The sequence below is a fragment of the Pelodiscus sinensis genome, chromosome 22 (genome assembly GCF_049634645.1).
Source record: "Pelodiscus sinensis isolate JC-2024 chromosome 22, ASM4963464v1, whole genome shotgun sequence".
NCBI classification, from domain to species: domain Eukaryota; kingdom Metazoa; phylum Chordata; order Testudines; family Trionychidae; genus Pelodiscus; species Pelodiscus sinensis.
In genome coordinates, this window is record NC_134732.1 from 12631867 (window position 1) to 12647503 (window position 15637).

At 52.9% G+C, this 15637-nt stretch overlaps 1 protein-coding gene across 5 annotated transcripts; it reads left to right on the forward strand.

Moving 5' to 3' along the window:
• Window positions 1-1993: 1993 nt before the first annotated feature.
• NTMT1 (N-terminal Xaa-Pro-Lys N-methyltransferase 1) lies at window positions 1994-15018 on the forward strand. 5 transcript variants are annotated; one of them, XM_075906021.1, is made up of 5 exons: window positions 1998-2157; window positions 9926-9981; window positions 11834-12052; window positions 13891-14143; window positions 14497-15018. In XM_075906021.1, the coding sequence occupies exons 3-5, from the start codon at window positions 11891-11893 to the stop codon at window positions 14751-14753; spliced, it is 672 nt and encodes a 223-aa protein (XP_075762136.1). In that variant the 5' UTR covers window positions 1998-2157; window positions 9926-9981; window positions 11834-11890; the 3' UTR covers window positions 14754-15018. The 5 variants fall into 5 exon arrangements, with proteins under 5 accessions (XP_075762138.1, XP_075762140.1, XP_075762136.1 ...); XM_075906024.1 differs by having other exon boundaries at window positions 2001-2157; window positions 11834-11984; XM_075906022.1 differs by having other exon boundaries at window positions 2002-2147; window positions 9925-9981.
• Window positions 15019-15637: the final 619 nt, after the last annotated feature.

Below are 15637 nucleotides of genomic sequence, written 5' to 3' on the forward strand. Positions count from 1 at the left end.
TGGGCTACGTCTACACTGGCATGATTTTGCGCAAATACTTCTAACGCAAGAGTTTTTGCGTTAAAGCATTTGCACAAGAGAGTGTCTACACTGGCATGTGCTTTTGCGCAAGAGATGTGCTTTTGTGTAAAGCATCCGTGCCAGTGTAGACGCTCTCTTGCGCAAGAAAGCTCCCGGGCTTTCTTGCGCAAGAAATTAACATTGCCTGTCTACACTGGGCTCTTGTGCAAGAACAGTTGCGCAAGAGGGTTTATCCCTGAGTGGGAGCGTCAGAGTATTTGTGCAAGAAGCACTGATTTTATACATTAGAACGTCAGTGTTCTTGCGCAAATACTCGCGGCCAGTGTAGACAGGTGCCAATAATAGACACAGGCCTTGAGATGGGTTTCCAATCCTGATAGGCACTTTCCTGCCACCTGGTCTTTGGAGCCTTCCTCCTCTCGTCAGGCTCCTACTGCCTTTTAAATTGCAGAGCTACAGCAGTGTTTGGTGCTGGGACTGAGCCGGCTGCTTTCCCCTATTGACTAATCGAGTAGTTGATACAAATTCTGTCAGTAACTCAATTAGTAAAATAACCTCATTTTAACAGCTTTACAGAATCATAGTATGTGAGATTAAGAAGATATGGGGCTCCATGAAAAATGTCTGGACAGGGGATCATCTGCCTGTTGACACTGCTACTGAAATGCAGCCACCTCCAGGGATGACCGTCTTTGGAGAAGGCGTTCCGCTGCCCTTGTGCTAGGCGTGCTCTGAGCACAGCTATGGGATCGAGACCAGTTTGTGAGTCAGGCATTCACCTGCCTGGCTTGAGATTCCTGCTTCAGGGCTGTGGGGTCTGGCCCAAGTCTGCACAGTTCATTCTGTCCATACTTGATGTGGCAAGTGGAGAAACTTGGCATAGCGCTGTGATGTGAAGTGATGTGACTTGCAGAGGTCACAGAGTCGTGGCAGAACTAAAGGTGGAAGCCAGCTTTTCTGACTTCCTATCCAAGCCCATACCCCTTGCTCCAGGATACCTCTCCTCATAAGAACAGGATGTTTGCCCTGGTGCCCTACCCTTCACGCAAGTTTTGCCTTCTCGTCTTAGTTGTTCATTAATGTGAATGAACAGGCTGCCACTCTCCACCCTAGAGGCAGCTGCATTTCAGAGGTGCTGTCATAGGTGCAGGGAGCAGAGGTGACAGGGGTGCTGCAGCACTTCCAGGTTTTGGACAAGCTTCCCTGTGCCCAGGGGCCAGCCCAGCTGCCAACCTGCTACTGGCTCCACCAGCCCCAGGTACTGCTGGCTTTGCCATCCCCTAGGGTGTTGCCACCCGCTGTCCCCAGGATCCTGGAGGCTCCACTGCTGCTAAGGATGATGCTGCCGGCCCAGGGCTCCACAGCCGCCTCCAGATGAGGCTAATGTGCCAACTCTCCCACATCAGACAGCCTGGACACACCAGTTGCTACAATGGCATCTGATCTGTCCGGTCTGGGAGAACTGGCAACCCTTCATGTGCAGGGGCAGAGAGGGGACAGAGCAGCGGGAGGAGGGGAGAGTGCAGCTCAGCACCCCTGCTCCAGAAATAATTCCAGCACCACAGGGAGAGCCAGGGGCCAGCCAGGTGGGCTTGTGTCCCTTTTCCACTTGGGCAGCACTGGGAAAGCTCCCCACTTCCAAATGCAAACCGGATTGTGCCTGCCTGGGCCCCAAGCAGGCTCTGGGCCCTTACAGCTGAGAAGTGACAGAAAAAGCCAGGCATTGGTCTGAAGGGCCACGTTTCGGTCTGAGCTGTGCAGGCCCTACCCCTCCTGCAGCCTCAGCCTGCCTGGGCCCCGGGGGCTGCTCTAAAGCCTGAGGGCTCTGACTTGATCTGCGAGAGGGAGGCGGAGCCTAGCGGGGAGCTAGAAAGAAGACAGGACCCGCTCCCCTCCCCCTCGTAGGTGGCTCCCTGCTGTAACCTGGAATAACTCTCCCCCCGGTGGGAGGGATTTCCACTCTGAACTATTTAAGGAAATTACGCTGGCGAGGAGGAGGAGCCGGCCGGCCGGCCAGCATGCAGCTGCCGCAGCAGCAGCAGGCGGGGGGAATTCAGGGGGTGCATCGCTGCTGCTGGGACAGGAGGAGGAGACCCCCCCCTCCCGCAGCTCAGCCCCAGGCGCTGCAGACGCGGGGTGAGTGTGCCCGCGGGAAGCTGCAGTAGGTCTCCGGGGAAGGGGGCCTGCCCTGGTCAGTTACACCCCCCCCCCCCCCCGTCCGGCCCTGCCGCGGCCCACGTGGCACGAGGGGGGCGCTCAGAGGCAGGCCCGCAAGCTGGGATCCCGGGGCTGGGCAGAGCTTCAGGGGGGCTGACCCGGGGGCCTGAGGAGGGAAGCGCTGCAGCAGCCCCCCCTCCCCAATGAGTCCAGCCTGTTCCCGAACCCCCCACACCAGGCTCCCCCAGACATCGCAGGCGCCAGCGGCCCCAGTGCCTGCCAGGCAGCGGGTCCACCGAGCAGGAGACCCTGGCACGTGGGGAGGCTGCGGTCCGTGGCTGCTAGTGGTGGGTATTGTGAGTGGTGGCTATGGCGTGCGCCCAGCGGGACACAGGCCGGATTAGCCTCACTCCTGAGCAGGGCTCCTCACACTTCACGGCCCCGGCCCCCTTCTGACTGCAGAATTGCGACATGAGCCCAGCCGAGCCCCACAGCCCAGGATGGGGTGCGGCAAAGCCCCTGGAACTACCCCCCTAGGCAGGGACCATGTAACTTACACCCTGCTACCCCCGGCTGCAGGCCTTGGCTCCAGCGAGTCTGTGGCAGCCCTGGCAACCCCACTGAAATGTGGTTTCATCCCACTGAGAGCCCAAGGTCAGTTCCCCTGGTGAAGCTTCAGGATTTGGGGGTAACTTCAAGGGGGTGGGTGTTGAGCCCTGGCTCAGCTTCCCCCACCTCTCTTGTATGCTGTGGGGTGCAGGAACCTGGGACATTCCTTCCCCAAGCTTAAAAATTTGCTTTCCTCCTGGCTGTGTAAATGGCCAGTAACTCACATGGGGTACAGGCCTCACAGTCGGTCAGTGTGCATGGGCATGCTCACACACACATCTCTTCCCCAGACTTGCATTACCCTTGGTGAAATCTCAGTAGATAATTCCATTGGGCATTTGCTTCCCCTGAACCATCCTGTCAGGAGGGTCTGGCGGAACTGGGTGGGAGGAAGGCCTGGTTTGCCCTTCCACAGAGCAGACAGGGGCTTCAGCCTTCTTAGTCCACAGGTACCCCAACATCTGCAGGGAAATTGTCACCCTCCCAAGGCCTCCACACCGGTTCCCATTTTGCCTTTTCCCCTGTGGCATCATAGCTCCTGTGGCCTGATGGCTGCCTGTGAAACCTCTTGGGAGAAGGGGTATCACTGTGTGGAGGGGGTTGCTGATGAGTTGAGCATTATCTTGCATGGAGCAGTCCTTGCACACTTGCAGGGGATGCGGTTGGAGGGGTGTCCTTCATGGAAACTTATGTCCAGGAAGTCTGGATCCCTGCGGTGCCTAGATGTAGGGGAGCATGCAGTCCCATCTCTGGAGGAGCTGTCCTCTCCCTGTGTGCTCCTAGTCTAGGCCTCTGCCATTTGCTTCTTTAGCTAAATTGTGCCTCTTCTGGTTGTTACTCTTATGCTGCAGGGGTCATTAACTGGCAAGAAGAGATGGTGTGGGATAGGGTGACCATATGGCCCAAAAAATCTGGGACTTGTCCCGATTATTGATGTTGTTGTGGGGTGCCCCGGAAAACCCCAAATTTGTGTGGAGAAAAGGTCCCTCGCTGCTGCTGCTGCTGATGCTTCCTCTGGGGGAGGAGTCAGGGAGCTTCCCTGCGGCTGGGGATCCAGCCAATAGAAGAAGCGGGAGGCAGTGCCTGTAGGAGCCCGGGAAGCCTGAGTGAGTGGCTGGGCCACGGGCCGGGCCGGACAAAGGGGGGAAGCGGCGTGGTCAAGAGCATCCCGGCTGGGTGGGGGAGGGGAAGAGCGCTCCCCCCCCCCCCCCCCCCCGCCGCAGTCCGGCTGGGAGGGGGTGTGTGTGAAGAGCGGCCAGCTTGCAGGGAGGCCAGAGGAGCATCCCTGTGGCCCAGCTGGGAGGGGAGGGGGGTTGTGAAGAGCAGCATCCCTGTGGCCCAGCTGGGAGGGGAGGGGGGTTGTGAAGAGCAGCACCACTGTGGCCCTGCTGGGCAGTTGCGGGAGGAGCAGGGGTGTCTATCCCCTCAGTCTGCTCCTGCACACTCCCCCTAGGCCAGACCCCCGACCCCCAGGCTATGTCTGCAGTGCCGGGGTTTTCTGGATACGGGAGGTATCCTGAAAAACTCTGCTGCATCCAGGGAATGCTTTTGCTCTTCCACTTTTTTTGGCGGAAGAGCAAATGTGCTCTTTCGGGGAGCCCTGTAGTCCTCGTTTCACAAGGACTAAGGGCTCCTCCGAAAGAGGAGGCTTTTCCGTTGTTTGGCCCCGTCAAGACAGCGCCAAATGGCGGAAAAGCCTCTTCTGGAAAAAAAACATCAGAAAAAGTTACGCAAATTGTGGAGCACAATTTGCATAGCTTTTTCCAAAAAAATCTGATAGCGTAGACCTAGCCCAAGTCCACTCCTGCATGCACCGTTCCTCCTGCACCCTCTTTCTTCGCCACACACTGTACCCTCCCTTGCTTCTGCGCCCTCCTCCTCACCAGATACCCTATTCGCAGCCTGTTTCTGCACCCTACCTGCCACCCATACCTTGCAACCTCTCCCTCTTCTGCCCCCCAGCTCCCTCCCAGATCCTGCACCCCATCCCTATCCCATTCTCTGCTGGCCCTGTCACGCATACTGAACCCCTCATTTCCTTGGGGAAAAGCCGGAAAAAAGCGTCTAGACTGGCCCGATCCTCCGGAATAAAGCCCTATTCCGGAGGATCTCTTATTCCTACTTTGAAGCCGGAAAAAAGCGGCGGACATCTTTATTTAAATCCCGCGGGGGATATTTAAATCCCCCGCGGATTTCCCTATTCCGAAGTTTAAAATTAGCATGCCCCTTTCGAAAAAGGGGCCAGTGTAGACGTAGCCTTTGTGTTTTTTAAAGTTTATCCTGTACAGATTAACTTGGCTACCCTCTGAAGCTGATAAAGAAAACATTGAAACCTTTTTGTGTTGGACATTGAATTTAAATTAATATTTTATTTAACTTAGTTTAAGAGTTAAAATGCTCAATCTGTTTAATAATTTAAATTAAACCAGTCTCTGTAGCTGCAGCACTAGAAAAATAGCTCAGGTGAAATGACGTAATTAACGGTGAGTTCCATTAGCAACTGGTGGTCCATGGAAAAGTTTGCATTGGCCTGTGGATCCCCATGGCTCAACAAGGTTGAGAATCACTGAAATAGAGGTAACCCTGGCTTCTCCCTTGAGAGACCTCCCCAGGCTCTCTGTTCCTCCAGAAGAGCCCACAGAGAGATTGGGTCTGTGGTGAAATCACTGTCAGTCGGGTGTGGATGTTGGGCAGACTTATTGTGAGTCTTCCTCATCCAAGCAGTTGATGGTTTAAACAGTATGTTAAGATGCCATGTGAAAACACTTGGCGCGTCCACAGAGAGGCAGAAGTATTGTCTCTCTCCAGAGAGGGTTGTGTCATGGTGAACAAGCCCTTTGTGAGCTCTATGATGAGATGAGATGTTTTGACTTCCAGCTTCAAAGGAATTTGTTCTGTCTTTGGGCTGCCTGTTGTCTAGACTTGAATGTGGGACAACACATTTCTGAGTTATTCTGACACAAAGTGAAATCTGTGCTAAAGCTCCCATGTCCAGTGAGAGAGAGCACTATTGTCAGAAGTAAATTCAAAGTTTCTCCAAATTTCTTCAAAGACTGCCTCTACCAGGCAGTGGGGCTTTGACTGATTGGTCCCTTATATTTTTGAAGGATGACTAAATAGTGCCTGGATCTTTTTGGGTAATATCAGATTGCTTTGGGCCCAATCCTAGTTTAAAATTAAATAGGATAAGGTGCTTTGTAAGCAGGTTGAGAAGTGGTCTCATTTGACAATTATTAGCTATTACTTACATAATATAGGCATTGCCATCATGGTATTGACATACATTTCTCAGTAGCTTTACATATAAAATAACCCAGCCCCATTGATCTCCATGGGCAATGTACCTTTCAAGCAGTGGTGGTCAGGGTTAGTGACATGGTCTCCTCCACCCTGTAATTGTCATGGTTCAGTATTGTCATTCTGGCTTGTGAAAATGGAGGACACTTGATAATTTTGCGGTGACTTCAAAAAATGCAGTTGCAGTCCATCACATTGGGATGTAAAATCCCATTCATTGGTTAACCGGTTAAGGTTAGGTCACACTGGGGCTGCCCCTGGCTCACAGCCCCTTCCGGAGAAGCCCTTGTCCTTAGCAAGCTGGACTCCCCAGGGAGAGAGGCTGCTCTGGACACTGGCGCAGTTCTTGCCTGCGGGGCCCCTGAGTTCTCCAGAGACGGGCTGATCTGGATGAGAGCAGGCCCTCTGTGAGCCTGAAGCAACTCCCATCCTGAAGTAGGTGGGGAGCTGCTCCAGCCCCTTCTGATTACCAGTTAATTGGAACCAGTAGGCAACATCCATTAAGAGGACTATGGAAGTTGTCCCATGAAATTGTGGGATAATTCTGGATGATTCCCAGGCTCTGAGTCAAATGGGGCTGCATCTACACTGCAAAGTAATAGATCTTAGATCCTGGATCTCCTCTTGAATCGAGGTTAGATCCGAAGCACTGCACTGTCATGGGACCCTTGGTCTGGACCCTGGGTTAATGCAATTGCAGTGTAGTTGCATGGGGGGTGCCTGTGGGGCCCAAATCCATCCCTATAGGTAGAGGATGGTGGGAGGAGTTCTTAGAAGGGTCACATGATGCCCTTTACTTCCAGTCATGTGTTCATCTTGACCCTGAAAATACCTCTCCAGGGGTGGGACTTCTTGGGTCAGGTGGGTGGGGCCGAAGGGGTAAGGAGGTGGCCAAGGTGTCCGTATTTTTGGTTCAGAAAAATATGGTCACCGTATAATAGACCTTCCAACAATGTAGAGCCAAATTTCTCTTCTCGGTGTGCTGGGTGGGAGGGGGTACGTGGGTTGGGCATTGCAATCCTCTAGTTCTGTCTCTGGGGCATATTCACTTCTGCTTTCCCAGCTGGGCAGTGCCAGGATCTCCAGATGAGTAGCCACTCCGGGAGCTGGGGAATGACATTTAATGTGCTCCACTGCGGTTTTCAGACTGTGTGTGAACTTAGGCATTTAAATAAAAGTAGCTGGATGCTTCCTGCCTCAGTAGGGCTGAGGGTGCTGTGTGTTTAGGGGTCTAAACCTGGGCCTAAGTTTGAAAATGTGGGGCCAGATTGAGGAGTAAGGGAGGGGGAGCCCTCACTGAAAAAGCACAGCTGTCTGCAATGCCTGGGCCTCTTTGTTAGTGTTACAAGGCACAAAAAGCTTGACTAGTTGTAGCTTTGTAGACAGCTTTGGGGCTGGCGTGTCCCCAGTGCCGGGTAATGTTCTGGGTCTGCCTCCCACATCCGAAGGGCATGGCTGGAGCTAGAGTTTATTTCCATCTGCTGAGTCTGGCAGAATATGGATCTGTACTTCTCAGCCCATGTAGCCCCAGTAATAGGGGACATGGCAATGGAGTTTGGCTTGGCTGGGTGGCAAAACACCCTTTGTGCTGTCTATTCTGTAGCTCCCTCTTGTGTCCCTATGTACTTGCAGTGTAGCCAAGGCCTCTGATAGCAGGTGTATGAGTGCCCAGGGCTGTGCAAGTTACACTGAATCCCCTGGAACCTTTCTTCTGGAAGGTAATTGGACCTGTTCCAGTCTGTCTCAAGCATGATTCTTCCTGCGCCAGGAAGGTAAAACATCAGCTCTGCCTGATGGGCACATGCTGAAACAGTATCATGGAGATGTCTCGTAAGGCACTTCCTTGGCCTTTCTGAGAGCCAAGCACTGAAAGGCTGAACTCCTAGGCCTTGCCGAGGCTGGGATTTTAGCCACTAGTGCAAGCCCGTAGGGCAGAGACGGGTCCAGTTGGGCAGGATTTTGACTGAGAGTGGGGAAGTTCTGGTTCCACGTTCTCTGCCCTGGGATTGCAGAGTATACTCTGTGCTCTCCTGCCTGTTCCTGTGCTTGGCTGGTCAGAAACATGGGTCAGCCCTGGCAGGGGAGGAGGCAGCCAATGATATTTAGCTGCCTGCTTCTTGCTCCTGCACATCCATGTGACTAGCTCGCTGGCAGCTAGCTAAAGTGCAGAGCCAGCTCCCTGCATTCTTTGGCCTGACAGCTGGAGATAGGGGCTCGGTTGCAGGGCCCGCCCTTTGGCTTTGGGCAGCAAGTTTCCTAGCTCCAGAGCAACGGCTGCCGCAGCTGTTGGGTGTCACTTATGCTCATGACACTCACAGGTGTCCTCCATGCTTGTGAATTGCCTGCGTGGATGCACGTAGAAGGAGGGTTGTTGGGTGAGCTCACTGGGCAGCCATGGCTTGGGGATCTCTTTACTTTGGGCAGTGTCCAGATGCAGGCCTCCGAACACTGATTCTTCCTCTTCAACAGCCTGAGCACAGAGCCATGCAGAGCTCTGCAGCCCGATCTCTGCAGCGATTCAGGGCAGATCTGAGCAATAAACCCTTTTTAAAAAAAAAAAAAAAAAAAAAAAACAACCCTTAAACTCTCCTCTTCTTACCATTTAGCACCAGTATCCCTGTGTTGTGCTTAAATCTCTTTGTTGCTCTATGTACTTTGTTAACGTCATACAGAACAGGGTAAGGCCAAGGGCAAAACGGACTCCCTGTGCTTGCTCTGTGGCCCTCCAACGTTCTCTGAGGCCAGGTCTGCGTTACAAAGCTTTGACAGCGTAGTTGTGTTAGCGAGGAGTCTGGGGAAAATAATCGTGCCCCTGCCTGACATAGCTATGCTGGCTAAAAAGCCTTAAGGTGTGTGCTGTTTATACTGGCAAGAGTTCCTCTGCCAGCAAAACTTATGTTGGCTGGGGAAGTGGTTCAGTTACACCAGCAAAGGAACTTTCGTCAGTGTGCGCTGCGTCTCCGCTAAAGGGCTTTGGTGGATTTAGCTTTCGGGCAGTAGCAACCCATGCTGGCTTGGCTGGTGTTACCCATAAAGCGTTTGTAGTGTAGACAAGTCCTTGATGTGCCAGTGCCCCACTGGGATAGTGTCAACTCCTCCATGAAGGGTTGAGAAGAGATTCTTTTCCTGTTCATAAGAACGCAAGAGTGGGTCAGGCCAGCGGGCTATCTAGCCCAGGGCCAAGTGCCAGACACTTCAGAAGGAAAGACCAGAAAAGGGCAGTTATCCTGTGATCCATCCCCTGTCATCCAGTCCCAGCATCTGTCAGTTAGAGGTTATGGGACACCTAGAGCATGAGATAGTGTCCCTGTCTGGGGCAATGAAATCTGCTGCTCCTCAAGTCCCTGAAAGCAGGTGCAGAACCCAATAAGAATCCCCTGCCCCCTCAAGATGAGGGAGCAAGTGTGACTATTTTGTTGCATTGTGTCAGTAGTGTCTTTAAAGGGAATTTACTGCTGATTTAAGGGGTGGGACTCTCAGCTGTATTCTGTAGATCCTGATGTTGCCTTCATGCCCATAGTACGTGAGCCTCTTCTAGTTGTGCATTGAGGGATGTAGCTAACGTCTCTCTGTCGTCAGGGCAGTCGCGTGACACCCTGAGACCCCTCTCCCCTCCCTCCCACAGCAGGAACAGTGCTGGCATCAAGATCCCAAACATGTAAGTGACTCAGCAGGGACACACTGGAGCCATCTCCAGGACAGGGGAATGCTCCGTCTTTCCCATCCACTCAGCCCACGGTTCCTCTGCTGAGATGGAAGCTAATTGCTTCCACTTGCAGTGCTGAATTTGCATGTGCGCTATGGGCCCTGGGCTGACACCATGCCATTTATCTCCACACAGGCCACAGAACAGGGATCTGCCTTTTTGTCATTAGAGCTCACGCTGGTGGACTAAAGGTGAGTCTTTCCATGACCTGCTACAACCTCCCCAAGCTCTTACTCTCTGGGTACTTTTTTACATTGTACCCTCTCTGTTGCTGTTTAACATCATGCCAGAGAATGGATGCTCTTTAGGCTACCTGCAAAAAGATTTGTATATATAATGGAATATTTCTCAGGAAACGTAGCTCACAAAACCATCTGTTTCTACATTGTAAAGGTGTTCTGAGTCCTTGCATTTACCCTTTGGCCACGCTAAATTTAGTTTCTAATCCCCAGAACACTGCATCAAGTCCTCAGTGATTTGAATTATGAGTTGTCTTTTGGAATTTACAGCTTGTATTCCTGATTATACCTTGACTTTATTATATTGCCAAGCGTCCAACTTATGGTCATGACTGAAATTTACAGTCTTCAGGCAGGTGCTTAGAATATCTTTTAGCTACTCTGGATGTAATTGGGGGTGATTGATGGGGTGTCAACCTAGATAAACATGTAATCTATACACCAGTAACTGTCATAAGACTTTTAGGCAGGGATGGGAAGGGTGTGTATATGAGGGGGAGGGGAGGAATGAGAGCTCAGACTCAGAAAAGGCACATTATGGAGCAGGGTTCTGGCTGTCTGGCCATGGTGCCACTGCCCCAGGGATATTGTGTCCAGTTGTGGTCATTTCACTGCCACATAGGTATTGTGGATGAGGTTGTCACCCCAGCTTCTGCCTCTTCATGCTGCAGAAAGGGCCAGACTGGCATGAAAAGGCCTGTATGTGTCGGGGGGGAGACGTCTGCCCGTGCAGGCACAGCAGAAATCAGCCTTGAAGGCGGCTTTATGAGGACTCCCTCCCAAGCCCTGCAGCTGGGCACTGCTGGGAATGGGAGGGCTGGGTCGGGTGGGGCTGTAGAGATTCTGTGCAGCCCTCACAGGTGACTCCTTGGGGCTGTTCATGGCACTGACACTGGCCGCCTTGCTCTGTGGGGCTCCCCTCCACCCTGTCCCACTGGGCCAGGTCAGCCTCAGGAAGAGCCCAGGACTGGAAGGATAAAAAGCAGCTGAAAGCCCCAGGATGCAGCACAGAATGTCCCCCTGTCCCTGAGAGGGAGCTGAGAAGGATTGAACTGGAGAAAAAAACATTACTGGAGCCCAGTAGGTCTAGTCTGGCTGGGAGCCCTTAAAAGGAGGCTGTAGTGCAGTGGTTCCCAAACTTTTTGGCATCATGCCCCATTTTTTTATTTTTGAGAAACCCTCACGCCGCCCCCCCCCCCCCCCTCCACACCTGCTCCCTAAAAAATAGCAGCAAAACTTGGGGTGGGATTGACGGGGGGAGATGTGTATGGCTGGGTTGCCTCGTGCCCTCCCTGGGATTTCTTCATGCCCCCCTGGGAACCCATGCTGTAGTGGATATGCAAACACCTGAAAAGATGGCCGCTCCAAGGGCAACCCCTTGTACCTATTTGAAGAGAGCTAGTGCCAAGAAGGGAGCGGAGTTGGCAGGGCTTGTGGGATGGGAAACTGTTTTTGTGCGAGGTTGATAGGCAACCTTCCTTAATGAAGGGTGGTGCCCAAGGCATCCACTTTCATTTATTTAAAAATGGCCTTACAGCTGCAAAGGGGAAGCTTGCAAGCCAGGGCATCACTCACTTACTGAGCTTGCACGCTGCTCCGCTGCTTTCTGCCAGTGTCCAAAACTTTCCCAAAGTGAAATTAGCCAAGTCTTTCTGCTGCAATTCAGAACCCCACCGATGGCTTGTAGACAGGGCCTGACAATGCATTTCTCATCTTGGCCTCGGTGCTTGGTGGCAAAGTTACATTTTGCAGTTACAGGTCTGGCAGCCTGACCTCTCTTGGTTTTCTTTTCCCTTCTTTTGAGGAGCGAGATAAGTCCCTGATCCGGTCCTGGGCCTAGAGGACAATCCTGCTCAGCAGCATGACCAGCGAGGTGGTGGAAGATGAGATGGAATTTTATTCCAAGGCTGAGAAATACTGGAAGGACGTGCCACCTACGGTGGACGGCATGCTGGGTGGGTACGGCCACATCTCCAGCATTGACATCAACAGCTCCAAAAAATTCCTGCTTAAGTTCCTTCGGGTAGGTGGTCTGGATCTGTCCCATAGCTTGCCCATTAACTCTGGGGGGGTGTCTCTACCATACTCTAACCACGGCTGAGTGGGTGGCTCTCTTTCACCCACCGCTTTACATAGCTCTTTGTCTAGAGACCTAAATGTTCTGCACAGAGTGAAATGTATTGTTGTTTTTCCTTGTGTGTGTTGGCTGTCCAGTGCCATGATGCTGGTTGTCTATGAATGATCTCCTTCATGGCCTTGCTAATCATCCGCACCCACTGTTAAAGGGGGATAACCTGATGACTGGTTAATCGCGCCACCCCTCTGCCCAATGGCAAATGATCTGGCTCACTAGGGAGCCAAATCTGGCTCTTTTGAAACTCAAGTCCACCCTTCCCTTGTTCCCCCCGCAGCAGAGAGCCCATGCTGGCACTACAGCAGGGCTGGGCAAAACAATCCAGCTTGTGGACACAGCAGGGAGCCTCCAGGCAGACTCCCCTGCTTGCCCCACCCCTACACGCTGCTCAGAAAAGCGGCTGCGGGCCTGTTTTTCACAAACTGTGAGCTGGGAGGGGATTTGGGGAGTGGTGCTTCATGGCCGCTCCCTCCCTCAGCACAATCCCATTGGCTGGTTTTTGGCCAATGGAAGCTGCCTGTTTCAAGAATAGGCAGTGTGTGAAGCACCAATTCCCCCTCCCCTCAGGCTGTTATTCAGAGCACATGGCTCTGCAGCCTGTGCAGGAGCAGGGCAGGCTCCTGAGAAACGTGCTGGGCTGCTGGCCTGGAGTCTCACTGGTAAGTCTCCTGGCCAGAGCCTGCCCTTTGCCCCCCCATCCCACATAACCCAAATCCTCTGCCCCCCTCCTGAGCCCATACCCCCTTGCAGACCCTGCACCCCAGTCCCCTGCCCCAGATCACAGTCCTCTCCTGCCCAAGGTCACAATCCAAACCCTTGCACTGGCTCACAGTCGAAACCCCTGCACTCCCTCCTGCATCCCAGTATCCTGCCCTAGGTCACAATCCAAACCCTTGCACCCCAATCCCGTGCCTTGGGTCACAACTGCCTCCTTCACCCAAACTCAGTGGCCCCCCAATCCAAAAAAGGTTCCCCACCCCTGCCATAAAGAAAGACAATGTTGAAACCTTTTGTGTTGGAGATAATATTTTACTTTATTTAAAAATGAAGCCTGGCCAACACCCCCCCCCCCCTCCCCAATTGGGGCCCAGCCCTCATCTGGCCACAGCATCATAACATGCCTGCACCCCCTCATACATCCCAACTCTGAGTACATTATACACCTGAACCCCCTGCCCTGAGCCCCTCATGCTCCCACATCCCCAACCCCCTGCATAAGATTAACAGCCTGCATGCACACATGAAACTGGATTTGACCAGTTATGATGTAAACTTCAAAGAAATGTGCAGCAGCAGAAGTCCCATTAAATAAAGCCTGTGAGCACAATGTTTCCTTTATGCTATTATTAATGATAATATCACTGATCATTGACAAAGTTGTATATTTTCAGTCATGCAAATGGGCATTCTTATATGGCTCTCTTGACCACTAGTTCTCAAATGTGATGATGTTTGGCTCTTTGGTTTGAAAAGGCTGCTGACCCCTGTAGCCAAAAGGAGTCTCCCTGTGAGTGAGGGGGTGGGGAACTCTGCAGACTGATTCCTCTGCCCACTTGGTGTTGGAGCAGATCTCTCTGCAGGGTAACCCAAGGGAAACTTGTCGTGCCGCTGACAGTGGTGTTCTGTGGGAAAGCAGGCCCTCCGACCACCCCCTTCCCCAGCGCTGGTATTGCCAAGGTTCCCTTCTGCAGGGTTCTGGCTCTCTCTCATGTTCACTTTCGTTTCAGGATGGCCCTAACAGGACGGGGACCACCTGTGCCTTGGACTGTGGCGCTGGGATTGGCAGGATCACCAAGAGGCTGCTGTTGCCTCTCTTCAAAGCAGTGGACATGGTGGACGTGACTAAGGACTTCCTGACCAAGGCGAGGACCTACCTGGGAGAAGAGGGCAAGCGAGTGAGGAACTACTTCTGCTGCGGCCTGCAGGACTTCAGCCCAGAGCCCAGCTCCTATGATGTCATCTGGATCCAGTGGGTAATAGGTGAGACACCTCCCTCCCCCCTGCCATACAGAAAGGCCTCATTGGGTTCTGCTGTCCCTGGCCTACTTATGTTCCCTTGTACAGACTGGCTGGCATGAGACTTCCTGAGGAGGGCGGGTAGAAGTGGCCTTCATGGCGTCACCTGTGGGAGTATGTGCAGAAGTGACCTACCCATCTGACTCAGCTTTGAGCAGTTTAGGGCTCCCTCCTTCCTGCATAGATTCAACACTACTCAGCCCGTCCTGTGCTGTGCTTTTCCTTTCCCCCTCCCCCCACAGTTGTGTAGGTCAGGGATCCAGCTGGTCTGTTTTCCATGGTCCCTGTGAACGCTCATTTGTTCCTCCCCATGCCAGGACACCTGACAGACGACCACCTGTCTGACTTCCTGAAGAGATGCAAGGTTGGCCTGCGCCCCAACGGCATCATCGTCATCAAGGACAATATGGCCCAAGAAGGAGTCATCATGGACGATGTGGACAGCAGCGTGTGCCGGGACTTGGACGTGGTGCGGACGATTGTCCGGCGTGCAGGGCTCACTCTCCTGGTGGAAGAAAAGCAAGAGAACTTCCCTGACGAAATCTACCATGTCTATACATTTGCCATGAGATGAACCCTGGTGGGGAGAGGCTGTTTACTCAGAGGTACCGTGGTGCCAGCGTAGAGCAAAGGACCAGCACACGGGTCCCTTCTGGGGGGGGAGGATCAGCACACCTCTAGTGTGCACCACACACTTGATGGTTAAAATTCAGGGTGGGATGGGATGTCCCAAATAACCCTGCTGGGGCTGGCTGAAAAGAGCGGGTGGGTCTGGTCCGTTGCTGCTTTTTGTGACAAAAGACCTTTGCTAAATACACTCTCCTGCTGTTGCACCTCTGTATGCAGACTCTGCTTAAACACACACGCCTCCCCACCCAGCTGGAGGCTCAATGGAGAGGAAAAGCCTTGATGCTGCACCAGAGGGGGTACAAGAGGCTGAGTGAGAACTCTGCAACTGCCCTTCCTTGGCTGCTTTCTGATCTGTGGCAGGAAGCTGTAGGCTCCTCGGACATGAAATCTGTCGCAAAGGCGGAGCATGGGGTGGATGCTCTGACAGTGACAGAAAAGGGGTGATTTTTGATTTTGTTCATCTGGTCTCTTTCCAAGATCTCTGCTGTTCCCTCAGGATGGAGCAGATTTTCCTCAGGGGAGGAAGAAAAGCGGCTCTGGAGCTATCATGGGGTTTTTTCTTGCTGTCCATCATCCTTGCCCCTGAGCATCTTCCACACAAAATCAGTAGCAAAAGCAAAATGGTTCACGTCTTCATGGAATCGCAGGGAGTTCTCAGAGCAAAAACTATTTCAAGATTTGATTAAATCCATATTTACCTGAGGAGAGGGCTGGTAGGAGTAGAGGGCTTGCAGGTCAGTGCTCCCTGCCCCAGGGGCACAGCCATGCAAACGCAGAGTTGGGTTAATGAGCAGCCGTAGGCTGGCTTGCTGTGATACCTGTTCAACA

Coding starts and splice junctions, on each gene's coding strand:
- NTMT1 (XM_075906023.1), top strand. CDS start 11,891: ATGACCAGCGAGGTGGTGGAAGATGAGATGGAATTTTATTCCAAGGCT. Junction 12,053..13,890: donor TCCTGCTTAAGTTCCTTCGG/GTAGGTGGTCTG, acceptor CTTTCGTTTCAG/GATGGCCCTAACAGGACGGG. Junction 14,144..14,496: donor CTGGATCCAGTGGGTAATAG/GTGAGACACCTC, acceptor TCCCCATGCCAG/GACACCTGACAGACGACCAC.